Source organism: Ochotona curzoniae, unplaced genomic scaffold (assembly GCF_017591425.1).
Source record: "Ochotona curzoniae isolate NIBS_2020 unplaced genomic scaffold, NIBS_Ocur_1.0 contig_2321, whole genome shotgun sequence".
NCBI lineage: Eukaryota > Metazoa > Chordata > Mammalia > Lagomorpha > Ochotonidae > Ochotona > Ochotona curzoniae.
Genome location: NW_024465421.1, coordinates 5,076,754 through 5,097,833, shown reverse-complemented (window position 1 = coordinate 5,097,833; position 21,080 = coordinate 5,076,754). Strand labels below are relative to the sequence as shown.

The window sequence follows — 21,080 nt, the reverse complement described above, 5'->3', positions numbered from 1 at the left end:
TGCTTGAAGCCAGGAGCTCCGTCCAGGCCTCCCTTGTGCATGGCAGAGACCCAAGTCCTGGAGCCTTCCTTCACCTGCTGCTCCCAGGCGTATCAGCAGGCAGGTGGATGAGAAGCAGAAGAGTCCAGAGACCCCAACGTGCCAAAGTCCCCTGCCCCGCAGCTTGGCCCAGCCAGTGTTCTGTCTGTGGTGGAGGCAGCAGAGGCAGGGATCACCTGCTTAGCCATCATGGTGACATCACTCCCAGCTCTCAGTTGCTCAGTGCCCAGGGGTACTGTCACTGCCTTTTGCCCCGAGGCCATTTCTAAAGAGGTTGGCCTGTAAGGCCTCAGCTTCTGCCTGCTGCAAGAGACCCTGGTGCTCAAGCCTGTGCTGTGCTGCCTGTCTATGCTCAGGCTGCGAGCTGGGCACTTCCTGTTTCCCTTCTGGCCTGGGGTCTTCCCATGGTCTGGTCAGGGGGGAGGGTCTGAAGAGAGTTCGCAGCTCTGTGTCAGGTCGTGAGCCATGTCACTACCTGTCGCTCAGAGAGCAGTAGCAGCGCTGGGGGTGTCTGCTGTGGGACTGGAATGCGAGCCTTGTCTCCTGTCTGCAGGCCTGAGATGTTTGAGACGGCCATCAAGGAAAGCACTTCCTCCTCCAAGAGCCCTCCACGTGAGTGCCCCTGCCCCCCGCGGTGACAGGGCATACCCGGCAGCCAGGATGAGCTGGGCAAGCTGTCCAGCTGTAGCTGGTAGCGCTTGTTCTGAAAGCGTTTGCACTGCATGTTTTAGTTCTTCCAATAAGTGTGTGTGTCTCTCACTCGCTCACTTGCTTGATCTGCTAAGCTCCGCCACTCAGGGAAAACAGTCTGAAATGGAGGAATGGGGGAGTGCCCTGCCAAGAGGTGGTGCTGGCCTGACGCGGTCCCGGCCGCGGCATCCTGGGAGGACATGCTGAGCAGCTTGCCAGGGCCTCTCACGTTGGGCTTCTGGTTTCAGGAAAAATAAATTCATCGCCCAGCGTGAATACTACTGCCTCGGGCGTTGAAGATTTGAACATTATCCAGGTGACAATTCCAGGTAGGATTCCCCCCACCACCTGTGGTGTCACGTCAGCTTCCCCAAAAGTTGCCCGTGTGGATGACAGGGGCCATCTCTGGTGCCATGTGGACATGGGACATGCATCCTCCCCTGGGTCCTGTGGATGGGCCAGCCGGAGGGCAGCGCTTCCCCGTTTCCGCTCTGTGGGGCTCTCGGCGGGGGAAGCGTGGGGCGCGGCGCACCCAGCACGCTGCCAGGTACTGAGAGTCCTTTAGAAGCCCTGTGTGAAACAGCAGGTAACACGAGGCCGACTGTGCTCTCAGGTTTCTGGTTGTTGTGTCATTAGGCCGTTTAAAGCTTGATGATTTCACAATGCCAGACTAGTCGAGTGAGCGAGCGGCGGGCAGAGCTCCGGACCTACACCGGAGCTGTGCTCACGCTGCACTGTTAAGGTCTGGGTTTCGTCTGCACTGTTTCAGATGATGATAACGAGAGACTGTCCAAAGTTGAGAAGGCTAGACAGCTAAGAGAGCAGGTGAACGACCTCTTCAGTCGGAAGTTTGGTAAGTTTTGCATTTGCAAAGTTTACAGTTGCAGGTTTTTTTTTTTTTTTTTTCTGAAGACTTACTTATTTTGAAATATTCATTTCTGTATCTATTTGCAAGAGTTCCAGAGAGATCTTCCGCCATCGATTCACTCCCTAGATGGCCGCAGCAGCTCGGAGCTGTGCCAGGCCGGAGCCAGGAGCTCGTTCCAGGTCTCCCACATGGATATACAGGGGCTCACATTTGTGACTGTCCATATTTACCAACCTAATGTGATGGCTCAGTGGCTAAATCCTCACCTTGCAAGTACTAGGATCCCATATGGTGCCAGCTCCTATCCCGGCTGCTCCACTTCCCATCCAGCTCCCTGCGTATGGCCTGGGAAGGCAGTAGGGGGTGGACTAAAGCCTTGGGGTCCTGCACCCGTGTGGGAGACCTGGAAAAATCTCCTGGCTCCTGGCTTCATATAGGCTCAGGTCTAGCCATTGAGGCCATTTGGGGAGTGAACCAGAAGAAGGAAGGTCTTTCTGTCTGCCTCTCCTTTCCGGACATCTGATCTGACTTTTGAATCAAAGTAAATGAATTTTTAAAAATCTTTATGCTTGATATGCAGAGGAAGTGTTTGACTCCATCCTGGTTCTGTGCTCCCTAGGTGCTTGTCAGGGCGGCCAGGGCTCACCTGTGTCTGTCTCCCTGCAGGTGAGGCCATCGGCATGGGCTTCCCCGTGAAAGTGCCCTACCGGAAAATCACCATCAACCCTGGCTGCGTGGTGGTGGACGGCATGCCCCCGGGGGTGTCGTTCAAGGCCCCCAGTTACCTGGAGATCAGCTCCATGAGAAGAATCTTAGATTCCGCTGAGTTCATCAAATTCACAGTCATTAGGTGAGCACTCCCTTGCTGGTCAGCCAGATGTCCCAGAGGGCTGGGCCTGCTGGCTTCCGCCATGGAATTAGTGGACACATAGGGGTTACTTCTTTTTCTTCGTCATCGTCTTGGTTTTTTGTTTTGTTTAATGTATAAAGTTTTATTGTTATTTAAAAGAGGAAGAGAGCGAGATTTTGCTTCTACTGGTTCACTCCGCATTTGGCCACAATAGCCAGAACCAAGCCAACCTGAAGCCAAGGTCATTGGGAGGGAGCTGGATGGGAAGTGGGGGACTTGCCCCAAAGATTACAAGGGATGCTGGGGCCAGAGGTGGCAACTGTATCCACCCGCCACCAAGCTGGCCCCTTGTTAACTCTTTGGATGCTTCGAGACTCCCTCCCCCAGAACAGACTTGTTGAGTATGGGAGGCCAGGGCGTGGCGGCTCCTGGCCTCGGGACCCTTTACAACCTGCTGTGCCTTTGCTCTGTCGTGTGGCAGTGGTCAGAGACAGAAATGCAGCAGAGTTGTGTCAGTAAAGCAGGAGAATCTTGGAAGCCCCTTAATCAGTAGTTTTTAAATTACAATACCAGATTTGCAGAGAGACACAGAAAGATTCCCCATCCGCTATTTCACTCCCCAAATGGCCACCACAATGGTTGGAACTTATCTGATCTGAAACCAGTAACCCCTTCTAGGTTTCCCAGGTCTGGGCAGGGTCCCAAGGCCTTGAGCCATCCTCCTTTGCTTTCCCAGGCCACAAGCAGGGAGCTGGTTAAGAAATTGAGTGGCATGGTCAGGAATTTGAGTCCCTGTGGGATGTCAGTGCTTGCAGGCAGACGCTTAGCCAATTGAGACATTGCCCTGGCCCGCCCCCTAAGGCCAGCACCTCGCCGCCTCATTGCCCTGCAGCCACCTGGCCTCTAGTAGAACTATGAGCATGTCGCTGTGAGAGGCATCCACCCACAGGAATGCCTCAATCCTGAGTTCTGGTCCCGAGTCCCCACCCCCACCTCACGGCATCACCAGCACAAGGCCCCATAACGCTTGGACCCAGGAATCAGCAGCACCTCCCCCTTCTGAGGTTTGCATAATTCATGTTCATGTTTCCCCAGGGCCACTGTTGTCTGGTGGGCTCCCCGTTAGCCCCCCACCCAGAGCACCTCGGGGAGCTGTGGTAACTGTGATGAGTGCGCGGATACGCTCAGACCTTCCTTGTTGCAGAGTAGCCATAAACTGTCACCTTACACAATCCGTTTCTCTTTTTAGACCTTTCCCGGGACTCGTGATTAATAACCGTGAGTATCTCTCCACGTCGCGCATGTGCCGTTTGCCCGGCAGCCTGTGAGGGAGGTGTTTCCACAAGTGTGGGTCAGGAACCTGTCACTGCTTTTTCCTTTCTGCTTTGAACTTCTACGTTACTATTTTTTTCTTTAAAAATATATAATGTTTTTTATTTGAAAGGCAGACTTCAGAGAGGGAAGGTCTTCCATCTGCTGGTTCACTGCCCAGATGGCCGCGATGGTCAGAACTGAGCTGATCTGAAGCCAAAAGCCTCTTCTGGGTCTCCGTGGGGGTGCAGAATCCCAAGGTTTTGGGCCATCTTCATCTGCTTTCCCAGGCCACAAGCAGGGAGCTAGGTCGGAAGTAGAGCAGCTGGGACACTACATAAACATATTTTTAACATACAATATAGTTGAAGGCTTGGCGCTCCACCAAAGAAAGAGTTGAACAAATAGAAGGTGACTGGGCTGTGCTCAGCAAGAATAGGCAAGGACATTATCAGTAGTCAAACAAAAAGACATTGAGCTTCATTTGTATACAGTAAACTGTTCAACGTGTAATTTTTAATAATTTCGTTGACAAAGCTGACAAAACACTGTATGCAACAAACTGCTGTAAGCATTTCCTCCTTTGGGGATTGGTTCTGCTTTGAGTCTGGGGGAACATCACAGAGCTTGTTTCTCTGTGTCTGGCAAGTTCCCCACCCCGTGGTGCTCACTGGACCTCTTCCCTGGGCAGCGCTTGGGCAAGCCTGTGATGCTTTGCATCCAGACACGTCCTCGGTGTGATGTCTGACCGTCACTTGGCCTTGGCTTGTTTCTGAAGCAGAGAGCGAAAGAGAAAGCGCATGTGCAAACCCACCTCCCACCCATTAGCTCACTGACCTCAAACTCCCAAACCTGAAACTCTTTCTGGGTCACCCCTGTGGTAGCAAGAACCAAATTCTTAAATTCCTGCAGCTTGCCTCCCCAGGTCTGTGTGAGCAGGGAGCAGCCTGGGCAGTCGGCAGGAAGTCTTGTGATTCGCCCACAGCTCTCGGTCTCTGCTCTCCCCTCATGCCTTGGGGTAGTGCTTGTCACGGCAGGCCCGGAGTGTCAGAGTAGCACACGTGTGTACAAATGTCTCTCGGATGTCACAGCTCGTGGAGGGGATGGTCATGCGGCTCGTGTGCTTTGTTTTCAGAGCTGGTTGATCAGAATGAGGCAGAAGGCCCCGTGCTGCAAGGTGAGTGAGAGGCACCTGCCGTGCACACACGTACTATCTGCTATGCACGCTGCGTCACACGTGGTGCTTTGGTTCAAAGGCAGGGGCAGACTGCATGTGCTGTTGGCACCTCAAATGCCCGTGACAGCCAGGCCAAAGCCAGGTGCCAGGCACCGGGCTTCAGGAACTCCATCAGGCCCTTGGGCCGGCCTCTCTGCCTCCCGGCTCCATGAGCAAGGAGCTGAGTCAGAAGTGGAGCAGCTGGCGCCTCACACCAGGCTCCCCGACAGGCAGTACCTGAAGGTGCTCACCCCCAGAGGTCAATTTTTTCATTTCCTTTTAAAATTTACTTATTGAGCCCAGCTCCATGGTTCAATTGACTCATCCTCCCCTTGCTGCAACTGCCAGGATCCCGTATAGGCACTGGTTCATGTCCCAGCTGCTCCACTTCCCATCCAGCTCCCTGCTTGTGGCCTAGGAAAGCAGTCGAGGATGGCCCAAGGCCCTGGGACCCTGCACCCGTGTGGGAGACCTGGGAGAGATTCCTGGCTTAGGACTGGCCCAGCTCTGGCTGCTGCCACCATTTCAGGAGTGAACCAGTGGCTAGAAGATCTGTCTTTTTGTCCTTACTTCTCTCTATAAATCTGCCTTTCCAGTAAATGTAAGTAAATCTTTTAAAATACATACATTAATTTAAAAGTCAGAGTTAGATCTTCCATTCACTGATTGGCTTCCCAGATGGCCACAATTTGACCTGTTTTTTGGTGTTGATAACTTTTCTTCCCACAAGCTTCGGGGGAAGCATTTTTAATACTGAGTTTTAAAACTTTGATTTCAGTGAGTACAGTGGGCTGCTCTTCTGAGAGGACTGGTGATGGAGGACTTCTATTAAAAGAAGCCCGTGGGGCTGGTGCTTTAGGCTAATCCTCTGCTTGTGAGGCCAGCATCCCAAATGGGTGCTGGTTCAAATCCCAGCTGCTCCACTTTCCAACCCAGCTCCCTGCTTATGGACTGGGAAAGCAGCAAAGGATGGTCTGAATGCTTAAGCCACATGGGAGCCCTAGGAGAAGCTCCTGGCTCTTGGCTTCAGGTTGGCTTAGCTCCAGCTGTTATGGCCATTTTGGGAATGAACCAGCAAGTATGGATGATATCTGTCTGTCTCTCTCTCAACTCCAGCTTTTTGAAGTTTAGATGACTCTTAAAAGGGGCACAGAAGGAAGTGCCGGCCTCTGCAGCGGAGCTCTGGCTTATTATCAGTGCCTTCAGTTGTATTTGCTCACTGGCGAGCATTGCTCCGGAAAGTCTGACTTTGACAGCACAGTTGAGTAACTGTTTAGTCTCAAGGTCATTGCTTCACCTTGGACTTGGGCTGTGTGCACAAAACCCTGGGGGAACTGTTTCTGCATTGCTCCCTCCCCCTAGGCTCTGGCAATAGTTGAAGCCCTTGTACCCCTCCCCAGCCCTCTTAACCTGGACCTCTTGTTTGTCTTCAGAGTCCACTGAGCCCAGCCAGTTGGAGGCGCCAGCCTCAGAAGGTAATGGGCAGCCCTGAGGGGGACAGTGGGGTTGCTTAGGGCCCCCTTGGGGCGGAGCCCTGTGTGCCAGGCGCTGCATGTTCTGGGGTTGAGGGGGGCGCTGTGTGTTCCTGGGATTGGGGGCAGTGCTGCGCTGAGGTCCCAGCTCACTCAGTCCTAGCTAAAGGACACCACCTAAGTGCATGTCCAAAGGAACAGGTTTGCATTATTGGTGCAATTAACTGGGACCCTTTGTTGTTCTTCTAGAAGTAAAAGAGACGGATGGAAGCTCTCAGATCAAGCAGGAACCAGACCCTACGTGGTAGAGCTCCTACTATAGGGTAAATGCACCCTTGTGGAGATCCCGTGTCGCATGTGCGAGGGTCCCTGCGTGGGCGGTCAGATGGCCGTGCCTGCCTGCAGGTGCAGGCCTGGCGTCAGAAGGGCTCCTGAGCCCAGGTCATCACTGCTGATCTGCCTGATTGAGGCTGCCAAGTGCAGTCGACCACAAGCCCATTGTTTCCCACGCGTGACTGAGTGCATAACTGGGGCTGTCACCCTCAGGGGAGTGCTGGACCAAGTACCCCTCAAGACAATTGGCTGCAGCCCGAGGATGTGGCTCTACTGTGTTGCTGGATGGGGTCCTGGTTTGTCCTGGCGCCTGCCTTATCCGGGGCTGCCTGCAGCTCTCCCTGCATGGGGCGTGTTTGATCCTGGTGCTCGTGGTCAGAGGGCGGGCGGTGGCAGTGCGTGCAGTGCGGTCCCGTGCAGTCCAGTTGACCACCTAGGGCCGTGTGCTCTCTCCTGCTGCAGGAACGGTGGCGGGGTTCGAGAGAGGAGCTTCTGGACCGGAGCCTGCCACGCCGTGTAATATACTTGTATAACAGAAATACCTTCTATACAAGCCTTTTTTTCTACTTTTAGATAGAAATGTCTACTTTTTCAGCAGTTCTGTGAATTGAATTAAAGAGCAGAGTGACTGTAGGTTGGAATGGCTGGCTGACTGGGGGATGCGGGGCCAGCCGCTCCGGCCACAGGAAGCCGCCCGCTGCAGGCGCGTGTCTGCTTCCGAGGTAGTTCACTTCTGGCGTTGTTTAGGGAATCATTTAACCAACCCCTCGGTTGCGGTTGCCCCTGGCTTCCATGGATGGCTGGGAAACAAGAGTCTGTATATTTGACCAGGCCTTTCCCGTGCTGGCCATCACGATTCTTCCGTATGTGTCACCATTCAGAGGTAGGGGAGCAAGCAGGTGGCAGGCGAACTGACTATGGCAGCCAGAGCCTCCCGCTCAGGGCCCTGCTGTCAGGAGGGATTCTGTGGGTCCCCCTCTCCTTCCCCCACTCTGCTTGTGGTATTGAGGGCTTGGTGGGTGGCAGCTGTCTCCCATCGGGGCTGGGGCTCCCACCAGGGTGGGAGCCGGGGGCACTGTTGGAGAGTGCCGGCTCTGAGGGTTCCAGGCCGGTGCAGTGTGTCCCAGCTCTGTGAAAGCTAGAGTATGTCATGGCCTAGAGTTCCCAGTAGCTTTATCACAATATTCACAATGGAGAATTCTATTACATGGTAGCAGAAATAGGCATTTTTATGTGTTGCTTATATTTTACCTCAAATTAAAATTGTAGATATAGGGTAATAAATAAAACTCCATCCATGCCTTTCACACACGGACGCTTTTCTTTCTGGGGTGTCGTGCTTGCCTCGGGGGGCCACAGGCAGGCAGGGTGAAGGGAGCCAGGCAAACCACACGTGTGCAGTCACAGACCATGTTGTGCGTCAGCACCCATGCTACATGTTTGATTCCCCCTCAACCCCTGCCACCGTCTCCGGAACACACCCCCGATCCCCTCTGCCGTGTGCCTGGTGGGTTACGGCATTCCCCTTGCAGTAATGGGGAAACCAAGCAGGCCTGGGCAAGGGAGAGCGGGGTGCAGGGTTTTACCCTTGAAATGGCTTCTCAGGTAAGTCTGGTGGCCAGTTAATGAGGTCATCAGAAACTAGTCGGGAAACAGTGGGGCCGGGGTGGCGTCCCCAGGCCTCCGTGCCTGGACTTGAGCTCTTCCTGCAGCCCATGCTCAGGGTGGGGCGGGATGCCGACGCGCCAGCCTTCTCCTCAGAACACACCCATGCCAGGAACCGTCCCTGGTAGTGTGGGGAGATGTGGGAAGTGACTGGGCACTTTGCAAAGAGGTGGAAGTCGTTGCCTGGTACTGCTCCAGACCTACACACAGCCCCAAAATGGAATGGACCTGGGTTGCTGGGTGCGAACCCTACCCCTCCCAGTGAGAGCAGGTCCTTGTGGAGGGAGACGGGGGACAGGCCGTCTTGCTTTCCACGGTGTGCCCCAGGTAACCCTCAGGGCTACAGTGACCAGGAGGTGTCGAGTGGGCATCCACCCGCCTGCACCAGCCTCCTGAGTGGATGCCATGGCACGGAGGGTTGCCCCACCACCACCACCAAGCCTCCCCACTTGCCAGTGTGACCTCTGCAGGCTGCTGCAGGCTTTGAGGGCTTTGTGGGTGGCACCTGTCTCCCCCTGAGGCTGGGGTTCACAGCAAAGCCTGGTGGCCGTGGGCTTCCCCAGCTGACCGGCACTGCCACCTCCCTTCCCCATGCACCACACATGAGTGCACACACGCACCTGGGAGCCCTTTTGAAGGAAGTGTCGGGAAGCTGCCTGAGAACCAGGCAGCTGTGATACAACACCTGTGGGCCAAGACCCTTCCGGCCTGGACTTCCTCCTGGGGGAGGGGGTGGGGAGTGGCCAAGGCCTAAGCGAGCAGCCATCCCTCTCCCCACTGCTGGTGACCTCCATTTAGGAGGGACACCTGCGCATGGAGCCTGAGCACCCCCCAACAATAGGGACCGAGTACTCCAAGGCCCCACCCCTGCCAGAGCTGTTGCTGGCACCCCACCCACCCCCTTTCTAACTTTGACCAGGGTGGTGAGCTTGAAATCCCTGCCCGGAGTTAAGGCTTTCCAGGCCTGCAGAGCCGGAAAAGGCCGGAAGCCCTTGCGAGCCTGGAGACATCCCATCCTCCCAGCTGCGGGGCAGGCCCAGGCCTGGCAGTCCCACCAACCTTGCTCAGCCTAGGAGGGACTGCAGCCCCTGACCTAGCTGCTGTCCTAGCCTGAGCAGGTAGCCCCTGAGCCTGCAGTGCCTACCCCTGCTCACAGGACACCTTTCCCAGTCAGAGCAGGGACAGCTAGCTGCTCCCGGCGAGGCGGGGGGACTCCTCGGCCCTCTGTCCCCGTGCCGAGGATGTGTCCACTCTTAGCTGACAACTAACGGGCCCATCCATGCTGCTTCACAAGACTCAGGAAGCAGGTCTGTGAACCAGGGGATCGGGAGAGGCCAGGCCCTGGCCAGCACGTGTCTGGATTCCCCCTGCTGGACCTGGATTTCTCTCTAGCTGTGCTGAAGCCTGAAACTAGGTCATGGGCTGCAGACCTGAGGAGGCAGGCGGCAAGCTCCAGCCTCCACACATCCAGGAAGCAGTCACAGTTTGGGAAGGGCCCCTGCTGAACGTGAGAGCTGGCCCGTTCCAGTGCTGCCAGCTGGGCCCAACCCGCAGCCCTCGGGCCTCCTGATTGGACAGCAGTTCCCTGTCAACACCCCGGGGATTTCCAGGCCAGCCCATCTGGGAAAGGCGAGTGGCCTGTGGGCAGAGGAGGTGCTGTCTGCGGAGAAGCCAAGCTTCTGGGGGCCACCCTGGGAAGCCCCTGCTCCCCCCAGTCAGCCCCAGCACACGAGGGGTCCTCAGGAAGGTGTTGAAGGGCAGGCGACCTGTGCAGTGGCACTCAACATCCCAGCCCAAGGGCCTGGGGTCGCCTTCTGACTTCACCCTGACTTGCTGCCAGTGCACACCCCTGGACATGGTGGGGGCCGGCAGGGGAAATGGACGGCTCTAAAGCTTGGGACCCTGTCACCCACGTACGGTGGAGTTCAGGCCCCTCTGGCCCAGCACAGACTATGATAGACGTTTGAGATGTCAAATAAACGTACATGGAGAATGGGATTGAGATATGGTAAAGGTCTGGGTGCAGAAGTTGTGGGAAATGCACGCAGCGCTCTCAGAATGCACTCATGCCTGGTGAAGACCCCTCATGCAGTTCAGGTTCAAGGCCAAGAGTGTTGACCTGCCTGGGTTCCAGCACTGGCAGCCTCAGTTTCCCCACTTGTGAGGTGGGCAGAATCAGGACCCAGCATTAGATCACTTCGCTGAGATGTCCAGACACGGTCAGGTAGGGAAATCTCTGCCTATTGGCCCCTTGGGGTGGGGCAGGCATTGAGTGACCAGTCCAGGCAATGGTGCCCCAGCTGTCCACTTGGCCAGGTATTGTAGCTACTTAAGATCCACAGCTTCACATGTCAGAACTTAAACTTTGAACCAGTCCTATCTCTTCCCCTTAAAAAAAAAATGAATCGTCTCCCTCAGGTAATTCAGCCAGGAGCTTCATCAGGGTCTCCCACACGGGTGGAGTCTCAAGAATTTGGACCATCCTCTGCTGCTTTTCCAGACCGTAAGCTGGGAGCTGGATGGGAAGTGGAGTGACTGGGACACGAACCGGCACCCATAAGGGATGCTGGTGCTTGCAGGTGGAAGATTAGCTAGTTGAGCCATCGTACCAGACCCCCCCCCCAAAGTTTAGTGTGCTTCATTCAAGAGGCAGATCTCCTATCCTCACTGTTCACACTCCATAAGCCAGACTGGAGCCTGGAGCCTGAACCTGCGGCCCTGAGCTCCCAGGGTGCCAAGAGCGAGGCCAGAGCTGGCACTGGAGCCCAGGTGCCATGATAACGACTGTGGGCATCTTACCCCTGGGTCACATGGTGGTCCCTTGCATTTTGAAGTCATTTGATCCCACACGTTCATGAAAGCCAGCTGCTCCTCCCAAGAGGCTGTGCTGCTGCGTACGGAGGTCATGAGGAAATCACACGAGCTCTCGGCACTTCTTGCCTCTCCCACCCAGTCTGCAGAGGTCACAGTGGGGGGCAGTGCAGAGGGGACTGTCCCCTCTCCTCCCCACCACCCTTGGCCAGCTGGCGTGTGAGGGCAGGCAGAGCCGCCTGGCCGGGCATTGCGCAAGAACAAAAAGGCCGCGAAGGAAGGGAAGTCCGCCAAGGTCAGATCTGCTGGATCCTTCCTCGGTCCCCTCCCTCAGCTGGCACAGGTGCACTGCCGGCAGTGACTGTAGTCGCATGCTCTCCACTTTTTTTTTTTTCTTAAGATTTTAAATTTCTTTTTACTGGAAGTCAGATATACAGAGAGGAGGAGAGACAAAGAGAAAGATCTTCCACCTGTTGATTCATTCCCCAAATGGCCAAAATGACTAGAGGTGCGCCAATCCAAAGCCGGGAGTCAGGAGCCCGGAGCCTCTCCTGGGTGTCCCATGAGGGGACAGGGTCCCAAGGCTTTGGGCCATCCTGGACTGCTTTTCCCAGGCCGCAAGCAAGGAGCTGGATGGGAAGCAGAGCTGCCTGGATTACAACCAGCGCCCAATGGGATTCTGGCGTGTGCAAGGTAGGGACTTTAGCTGCTAGGCTACTGTGCCAGGCCCCTGTCTTCCACTTTAGATATTTGGAAGGGAGGGTCTCTCACACACACACAGTTCTGCCCTGGAAAGGTTCATTTCCCAGAGCCCCACAGACAGCCAGGGCCGGGCCAGACTGAAACCAAGAGGAGCTGAACTCCATCCGGGTCTCCCACGTGGCATGCCCTGCTGCCTCCCCATGTGTGCAGAGCTGGAATGGGCAGCAGCGCCAGCCCTTAGCCTAGGTGCTGAGAGGGACGGTATGTGTTACATGTGGTATCATCCCTAGTTTTTTGCAGGCAAGATGGGGCCACCCAGGGGCCTGAGATCAACTTGGAGGAAGGACATGCGCTTATGGAACTGTGCCCCTGCTCAAGAAAGCACCTGCTCCCTCCCCCACCTAGCCTCAGGCTCCCCCTGGCTGCCTGTGTCCATGTCAGCAGTCAGAACTGCATCTTGCACCTGTGCCTACACCCTCACCCCTGTATCTAGAAGGTTCTGCCATCAGGGCACTGGGTGGGGCAGTTCCTTACTGTCACTGAGCCATGTACTATTCATCTGCCTGTCCGACGTGGAAAGATCCTAGATGCATGAATGGAAATGACCAGAGGTTGCCCTTAGTGGGCCAGACATCCCCAGGGCTGGCAGAGGTCACCGGAGGCAGCAAGGGTCATGTCCTCAGTGGCCAGGAAGCGACACAATAGCCAGAGGCAGGGGGCATGGCCTTCATGCTTCCTAGTCAAAAGTAGAAATTGGGCCCGGCACAGTAGCCTAGTGGCTAAAGTCCCTGCCTTGCACATGCTGGGATCCCATGTGGATGCAAGCTTATGTCGCAGCAGCCCTGCGTCCCATCCAGCTCCCTGCTTGTGGCCTGGGGAAGCAGTCGAGGCCTTGAGACCCTGCACCCATATGGGCGACCCAAAAGAGGTTCCTGGCACAGCACGTTAAACATCTATCTGGAATGCCAGCATCCCATAAGAGTGCTGATTTGAGTCCTGGCTGTTCCACTTCTGATCTAGCTCCTTCCTCACGAAAAGCAGCGGAGGATGGTTGAGTTCCAGAGGGGGCAAAGAGGAAGCACCCCGGGTGGGAGGCTGTGCAAGTGAGGCCACCCACCTGCGACCTGGGAGCTGTGACCTCTGACCCACCAGGCAGGCAGAGGGGTGAGTCCCCATGCTCTCCCCTCGCCTGCAGTTCTTTCTCCTCTTCCTCCCAGATACCCTTTCTTGCAGAAGTAAGGGGTCTCCGTTCACTTGGGCGGTAGGGGGGGAGCTATAAGGAATGGTCCCCAGGGGAGGATTTGAACTTGGGTCTGTGCGAATGCCATGTCTGGAGGCATCCACCCATCCACCAAGCTGATGACCAAGTCATAGGAAGGACCCAATGGGGGCGCCGCAGGCTAGGTCCTTGCCATCAGATGGCTCAGCAGTCCCTGGCTGCCCTGGAGAGAGCCAGGGTGCCGGGTCTGGGGAGTGTGAAGTAGGCAAAGAGTGTTTCTCAGAAGAGGTGGCACATGAACAGAGAAAGGAGGGAAGAGGGCACAGCATGTGCAAAAGCCCTGGGGCGGGATCTGCCCGTGTGTTCCAGGAACAGTGGACGCAGGGTGGCTGGAGGAAGGCAGCCAGCGGCAGGGGGAGGGCGGGAGATGGCTATTGCCTCTCCCCCCACCCCCCACCCCCCTACCAAGCACACAAAACAAACCAAGCTGCGCCTGCGCCACCTGTGTGTGTGTGCTCACGCCCGCGGAACCTGCAGAAACTGAAAGGAGAAAAAAAGAAGAACCTTCCCCACCAAGACCGGGTCGGAGGCGACTTCCTCTTTGCAGCTTACTTAAGGCTTCTACAGGGCGCGGCGCACCCCGGAGACAGAGCTGCGCGGCTGACAGCCATGGGGGACATCTTCATCCGCCACATAGCCCTACTGGGCTTCGAGAAGCGCTTTGTGCCCAGCCAGCACTACGTGAGTAGTTCGAGGGGCGGGATTGGGGCTTGGGACATCTCCCCCCATCTTGGCAACACAGGCTCCCCAGCCCAGCCCAGCCCAGCCCAGTCCCTCCTCCTGGGCCCCTCTCTATAGCCCAGGGCTGAGATGGGGGGAAAGGCGTCGTCAACTCCCAGACCTGCCCTGCCCTCCCAATACAGGTGCATGTCCCCCAGACCCCTATGCTGGCTGACTTGTCCACCTGCCCAGAGAGCCACACACGAATCCCCCTATCCACTCTGGAGGATCTTTCTCTCTGTCTCTCCTTTCTGTATCTGCCTTTCCAATGAAAAAATAAACAAAAAATAAACAAACCCAGAATGGTGCCTGGGGGGTGGGTGGATGTCTTTCCTCTACTGGTTCACTCTCCAGATAAACGCACTGGGCGCAGCCAGGGCTGGGCTGCTGCCAAGCCAGGAGCCGCCTCTGGGGTGTCCCAGGTGGGTGCAGGATCCAAAGGCTTTCGCCCGTCTTCCGCTGCTTTCCTAGGCCACAAGCAGGGAGCTGGATGAAAGTGGAGCAGCCACAACTTGAATCAGTACCTCCTGGGGCAGCTTAACACCCTGTGCCGCAGCACCAGCCCCTGTAGATGTTCTGTTTCTTTTATTCAAAGATTCATTTGTTTGAAAGGCAAAAATGACAGAGACAGGAGAGAGAGCTTCTAGCAGCTAGCTCACTCCCCAAATGTCAGAGCTGCTGGCATGCAACCCGTGTGACTCTCAGGCCCGCCCTAGGGACCAAGCCTGCCTTTTAGCTCGCATTCTCAGAGACAGGCTCACGGGCTTCAGTCCCCAAGGCCTCTCCTTCCTGGGCTCCCCAAGTTTACGCCCCAGCCGCCTCCTGCCCCCCATCTCCACCCCCCGGACAAGCTGAATGACAGCGCCTGCCCGGGCCTCTCCCCAGGTGTACATGTTCCTGGTCAAGTGGCAGGACCTCTCGGAGAAGGTCGTTTACCGGCGATTCACGGAGATCTACGAGTTCCACGTGAGTTCTAGAAGGAACGGTGGAGGGGCGGAGCCGCCCTGGGTCAGCCCCACCCTAGGGGCGGAGCCCGGTCTGGGTGGGCGTGGCTAAGCATATGGTCCAGACGCCTCCCAGCCCGCAGCTAAGGAGGCTGTGGCAAAACATCTTGTTACAATTTTTATTGTTATTAGTTATTTAAAAGACACAGTGACACAGAGGAGATCTTCCAGCCGCTGGCTCTCTCCTCAGATGGCCCCAAGAGCCAAGGCTAGGCCAGGTGAAAGCAGGAGCCAGAACTCCATCTGGGACCCCAAGTGGGTGGCAAGTACCCAAACACCTGGGCCGTCCTCCGCTGCTTTTCTGGGCCACAAGCAGGGATGATGGATGGGAACCGGTGTCCCTCTGGGATGCCGGCGCTGGCAGACAAAGGATTAGCCTGTTGAGCCATGGTGGCAGCGCCCCAACACAGAATTAAGAAGATGCTGCCTGCAGTCAGAATGAAAACAGACAGGAGTGGAAGCCGGGAGAGGGGTGAGGGGAGCTGCAGTACTGACCGCGGCCTGGTGGTGTCCCTGGTCAGACCTGGACGCGGGTGGGCAGTACAAGGGGGGGGACCAAGGATGGGGATGAAGCACCCCCTCCCCTTCACGGCCTTCTTTCTTTTGTTTAGAAGACGTTAAAAGAAATGTTCCCCATTGAGGCAGGAGAGATTAACTCAGGTGACAGGATTATCCCACACCTCCCAGGTGAGTTACGTGGTGGGGGCATGTCACCTGCCCCAGGTTCCCCTGCACCTGTTCACCCAGCAGCCTCTCTGCCCAGCCCTACTCTTGACCTTGACCTTGCCAGCATGCTCACCGTTCGTTGCCTTGTGTGGCCAGCTCCCAGGTGGTTTGATGGGCGGCAGCGAGTAGCCGAGAGCCGCCAGGGCACGCTCACCGAGTACTGCAGCGCACTCATGGGGCTGCCCACCAAGATCTCGCGCTGTCCCCACCTGCTGGACTTCTTCAAGGTGCGCCCGGAAGACCTGCAGCTCCCTACTGACAGTCAGTGAGTGCACACCGGGCTTGAGAGGGACTCGGGGGGGCTCCCCCTTCTGCAGACTGGGAGCTCAGAGAGGGGAAGCCACAGGTTCGGTCACACAGCCTGAAGGAGAGATGGCAAGCAGCACTGGGCAGCTCCGAAGATGCCAGCAGCCCGGTCGTGTCCTCATGGGGCCACGTGGTCTCTTCCAGGCCAAGCGGGTGCCCCCTGCCCTGGCATTCCAGCCTACACTGATTGTGGTGCTGAGGCTAGGTGTTCCAGCTGTCTTCCCTCGGGCTCCCCAGGCCTCCCCCTTGCTGGTCCACATTCCCTGCCGTTGCTTCTGTGGCCACCCTGGGTCCCTTTGCTGTTCTTTTCCTTGTGGGAAGTCCTTCTGTAGATCTACCCAGTGGGAGTGGGAGGTCCAGCCCAGCAGCTAACACGGACTGCTTGCTCTGTCGTCAGGGCAAAGAAGCCGGAGACATACTTGATGCCCAAAGATGGCAAGAGCCACATGGCAGGTGAGAGAGAGCGTGCCAGGTGGGGCGGGGCTAGGAGGCAGTGGGCGTGGCTAAGACCAAGGGCAGAAGGAAAGGTGTAGGGAGCAGGGAGGCTGTGGGGTTGAGAACTGGGTCTTGGGGGAGAGGGCAGGCTTCCACTGGTGACCTGGAGCCAGGAGCCTGGAGCCCTTCCGGGTCTTCCACGCGGGTATAGGATCCCAAGGCTTTGGGCCATCCTAGACTGCTTTCCCGGCTTTCCCAGGTTGTAAGTAGGGAGCCAGACAGGCCGGGGACAGGAATTGGGAGGGCACGGCTGACCCTGAGGCTGTGCTTACCAGGAGCTCTGCACAGTGTATGTCCCTCCCTGTCCCCAGCCTGGAGCTAGGTGCTGGTGGTGGCAGTTCCTGGGGCCCGCCCCTTCCCTCTCCTTCCTGTGCTGGCTCACCGTATCTTCCCTCTGCCACAGACATCACGGGCCCCATCATCCTGCAGACCTACCGCGCCATCGCCAACTATGAGAAGAGATCGGCCTCGGAGATGGCGCTGGCCACGGGCGACGTGGTGGACATCGTGGAGAAGAACGAAAGTGGTCAGTGTGTCCCCCCACCAATGCCCTGCTGCCCTACTTCCCACCCTTGCTGGGTTGCGGTTGTGGGGGAGCCCCTACCTAGGCTGTGGCACCCACTGGCTTCCTTCCAGCCTGGTCCACACAGTGGGTATGGGAAAACGGGGATGGGGAGCTGGTGCCAGACTTGCCGCCCTTCTGAGGGAGCACTCAAGGCTGCTCCATCAAGGGGTGCAAAAGCTCACTTGTGAGGCAGAGAGCTCACGGGCTGGGAGGCGTGAGCGCCTGGGTGCTGGGGGAGGGGTGAGCTCGGTGTCCAGCCTGGTGGAGATGCCACTGCTGAAGCTGAGTGTGTGTCGTGTCACCCAGTGTCTCCATCCCCCCCATCCCAAGGGCTGGGGGTGAGGAGGCTGCCAAGCCCTGCCCCTAATGATCTTCCTGCACCCCTGGGCACAGGCTGGTGGTTCTGCCAAATGAAGACCAAGCGTGGCTGGGTCCCCGCATCCTTCTTGGAGCCCCTGGACAGCCCTGATGAGGCAGAGGACCCCGAGCCCAACTATGCAGGTGCCCTTCTGATCTGCAGGGTCATGGCGGGAGGGGGACAGGGGTGAGGCTACAGAAAGAGGGCTGCCTGGAGGAGGCGGGGTCAGCCCTGACCAAAAGGGGAAAGCTGGCAGCCCATGGTGTGGGAGGGAGGAGGGTAACTCAAAACCACTCCGACTGGCTCTGCAGAGAATTCAGCATTTGGGGGGACGGGGGTCCCCAGTGTCACGTGGACAGGTGCCCCTGCCCTTCCCTCACTTCTGAGGGCTCAGCTCCGCCTCTGGAGGGAGTGCCTGCTTGCAGGTGGGGATGGGTGAGCCAACCTGGCATGGGGAAGGCAGAGAGGTCCACGGGGCACACTTGGTGTGGTGGCAGCGGGTGACTGCAGAAGAAGTCACAGACGAGGCGGGGCGTGGCGACTCTGAGGGCAAGGGCAGACCCTCGCACACCCTCGACATGCCCGCCTGTTGTGGACCAGGTGAACCCTACGTCACTATCAAAGCCTACACTGCTGCTGAGGAGGACGAGATGACCCTGGCCCAGGGTGAAACCATTGAGGTCATTCATAAGCTCCTGGACGGCTGGTGGGTGGTCAGGTAGGAGAGCCCCTGCCCTGCTTGTCCGGCAGCCGCTGGGTTCCTTCCTCCCCTGCCCCCAGGAGGCTGAGTGCTTCTGAGTGTCCTCCCCCTCCCCCTGGGCTCTGTTTCCATTTTTGGAACTGCTGAGTGGCCAGCCCAGCCTGCCCATGGGTAAGGCATTATGCCCCTTCCTAGCTGACCCACTGACCAGGGCCTCCTGCCAATGCAGCCTGGGGAGATGGCGGGATGTATCAGGTATCAGAGTGGCAGGCTCCTGGTTACTACCCAGGTCTAGCCCATTGCAGGCATCTGGGAGGCTAGCCTCAGGGCTGCTTGGCGCTCTCTCTCTCTGCTACTCAAATTAAGATTTAAAAAAAAATCTATTTATTCAGGCCTGATGTGATAGGCTAGTGCCTGAACGTCCTTGCCCTGCACGTGCCGGGATCCCATAGGGGCGCTGCTTTGTATCCTGGTGGTCCCACTTCCCATCCAGCTCTCTGCTTGTGGCCTGAGAAAGCAGTTGAGGGCAGCCCAAAGCCTTGGGACCCTGATCCCATGTGGGAGTCTGGGATGAAGCTCCGGGCTCCTGGGCTTCGGATTGGCTGAGCTCTGGCCGTTGCATCTGCTTGGGAAGTGAATTATCGGATGAAAGATCTTCCTCTCTGTCTCTGCTCCTCTGTGTATACCTGACTTTGCAATAAAAGTAAATCTTCAAAAAACGATTCTTATTGAGAAGTCAGATTTACAGAGAAGGGAGACAGAAAGATCTGGCCCATTCTTCAAACAGTTCCAGCAGTTAAGCTAAGCCAATCCAATGTCAGAACCCAGCTTCTTCTGAGTCACCCACACGGGTGCACGGTCCCAAGGCTTTGGGCCCTCTTCCACTGCTTTCCCAGGCCACAAGCAGGCAGCTGGACTAGGAAGTGAAGCAGCTGCGACATGAGCCAGGGCCTGTATGATCCTGGTACTTGGAGGTAGAGCATTTAGCCAGTTGAACCATCATGCCAGCCTCCAAGATTTTTTAAACACTATGTTGGCTCAGAAAGTTTTGAAATCATACGTACTAAAAGTTTTCAGCAAGTTAGTGAGAAAGTAAAAAAAAAAAAAAAAACAACTGCATGAGTGTCAACATTTTGGCACCAACATTAACATCCTTCAGTGATGTTTTTCCACAAATTGTGGAGCCCCACAGTCTCAGAGAGGGGCAGTCTACAGGGTCCCCCACTTTTGAGCAACTTCTCCCACCAGCCCCCACCCCCTGGGCTACTGCCCGGGCCTCACGAGCCGCCTCTTTCAGGAAAGATGACACCACCGGCTACTTTCCGTCCATGTTCCTGCAGAAGACGGGGCAGGAGCTGACCCAGGCCCAGCGCCACATCAAAGGCCGAGGGGCGCCACCCCGCAGGTGAGAGGGGGCTCACGGGCTGCCAGCGTGCGTGGGGTAGGCGGGCACCGCAGGCACCCAGCCCTGGGATCCCTCCACCCGAAGGCGGGTAGGCACAGGCTCTGAGGGCACTTCACATCCAACCCCGGCCAGGTCGTCCATCCGCAACGCGCACAGCATCCACCAACGCTCTCGGAATCGCCTCAGCCAGGACACCTACCGCCGCAACAGCGTGCGCTTCCTGCAGCAGCGCCGCCGTCCCCTGCGGCCGGGCCAGCCCGGCGCCAGCAGCCAGCAGCGTGAGCCTCGGCGGGGCGGGGCCGGAGTGGACATGGGGCGGGGCCTGGGAGGCGGGGCTAGGAGGGAGGCGGAGCGACCGGAGCTGGCAGGAGCGACCGGAGCTGGATGGGGCGGGGCCGGAGTGGACATGGGGCGGGGCCTGGGAGGCGGGGCTAGGAGGGAGGCGGAGCGACCTGAGCTGGATGGGGCGGGGCCGTGGAGAGGCGGGACTAGGAGGGAGGCGGGGCTTGGGTCCGCAGTAGTGTTAGGGAGCTGAGTAGGGCGGGGCGGGTGGGACCGTGGTGGGCGGGGCCAGAGAGAAGCCGAGCCTGGATCGGCAGCATCTGGGTGGGGTAGAGGGCGGGGTCATGCAGTGGGGCGGAGTCGGGGGCGGGGCCTCTGACCCCGCGCGTCTTCTCCTGGCAGAGGCGCCCCAGCCGCAGGGTGCGAAGCCGCAGCCCGCGGTGCCCCCGCGCCCCAGCGCCGACCTCATCCTGCACCGCTGCAGCGAGAGCACCAAGCGCAAGCTGGCGTCGACCGTGTGAGGCCGAGTGGCGCCGTTCCTGTGTATAGTGTACATAGCCTGAGGTCCGGATGCCACGGGGAGAGCTCCCCACCGCCGCCCACTCGACAGGGCCACCTCCTCCAGGAAGCTGGCTGGAATGGGACAGGGTCTCCGGGGAGACGGAGGTGGGCTGGGCTCTGCCCGCGGGGTATTTCTAGAATGAGGACAGAGGTCTGTGGACTTGCCTGGAAGGAAGTTGCAAATTCTTTGAGGCGCCTGCTGCCCAGCCAGTCTTGATCAACAGCAAGTTTTGCAAGGGCAGGAGGAACTATAGTTCCTCTCCTCCCCACACCCCATCACCCTGACTGCTTATCTCGACGGAGGCCACTGCACAAACTCTGGTCCTGAAGCTGGGTGCAGGAGGAGGACTCGTGACAGATGGGCCTCGGGGGCAGGGTGGGGCATGCACACCCATCTTTGTATAAGAAGGGTCGTGGTGCGGTCCTGTGATGACTCCCAGAGGCGCCCCCACTCCAGGCGAGAGGCTGTGGCTCAAAGCCCACATCCTTTACAGCTTTTCCCTATTCTGCTGCTAGCCCCAGGAGGAGCCTGTCTGTAAACACAGGAGTTCCCCGGGTGCAAAGAGGGGCTGAGCGTCTTGTTTCGAGTGACTGCTCAGGAAGACGGTAGCCAGGGGCTGTGTGAGGATGGACAAGGCTGGTTTTCCAATGGCCAGCGAACAAACAGGTGCTTCTCAAGAAAAGAGTCCGGCCCCAGAAGAATTGAGTGAGATTGGGGTTGA

The 21,080-nt window shown here is 57.5% G+C and overlaps 2 protein-coding genes across 8 annotated transcripts in view; both read left to right on the top strand.

Moving 5' to 3' along the window:
• GTF2I (general transcription factor IIi) overlaps nt 1-8,086 on the top strand; it is a 145,214-nt gene extending 137,128 nt beyond the window's left edge. For all 6 annotated transcript variants that reach the window (XM_040972787.1, XM_040972791.1, XM_040972790.1 and 3 more), the window contains 9 exons: nt 593-651; nt 978-1,058; nt 1,499-1,582; nt 2,264-2,447; nt 3,697-3,725; nt 4,894-4,935; nt 6,408-6,449; nt 6,696-6,769; nt 7,242-8,086. In XM_040972787.1, the coding sequence (XP_040828721.1) occupies nt 593-651; nt 978-1,058; nt 1,499-1,582; nt 2,264-2,447; nt 3,697-3,725; nt 4,894-4,935; nt 6,408-6,449; nt 6,696-6,754 (580 nt within the window). In that variant the 3' untranslated portion in view covers nt 6,755-6,769; nt 7,242-8,086. The remainder of the gene's footprint in view (nt 1-592; nt 652-977; nt 1,059-1,498; nt 1,583-2,263; nt 2,448-3,696; nt 3,726-4,893; nt 4,936-6,407; nt 6,450-6,695; nt 6,770-7,241) is intronic.
• A 5,659-nt stretch (nt 8,087-13,745) lies between these two features.
• Nucleotides 13,746-21,080, top strand: NCF1 (neutrophil cytosolic factor 1). Of its 2 annotated transcripts, none has more exons than XM_040972784.1 (11): nt 13,746-13,917; nt 14,842-14,922; nt 15,572-15,647; nt 15,783-15,951; nt 16,390-16,445; nt 16,891-17,013; nt 17,446-17,553; nt 18,011-18,128; nt 19,408-19,515; nt 19,648-19,835; nt 20,200-21,080. In XM_040972784.1, exons 1-11 carry the CDS (start codon nt 13,846-13,848, stop codon nt 20,316-20,318), a joined length of 1,218 nt encoding a protein of 405 aa, XP_040828718.1. In that variant the 5' UTR covers nt 13,746-13,845; the 3' UTR covers nt 20,319-21,080. The 2 variants fall into 2 exon arrangements, with proteins under 2 accessions (XP_040828718.1, XP_040828720.1); XM_040972786.1 differs by having other exon boundaries at nt 13,747-13,917; nt 19,648-19,793.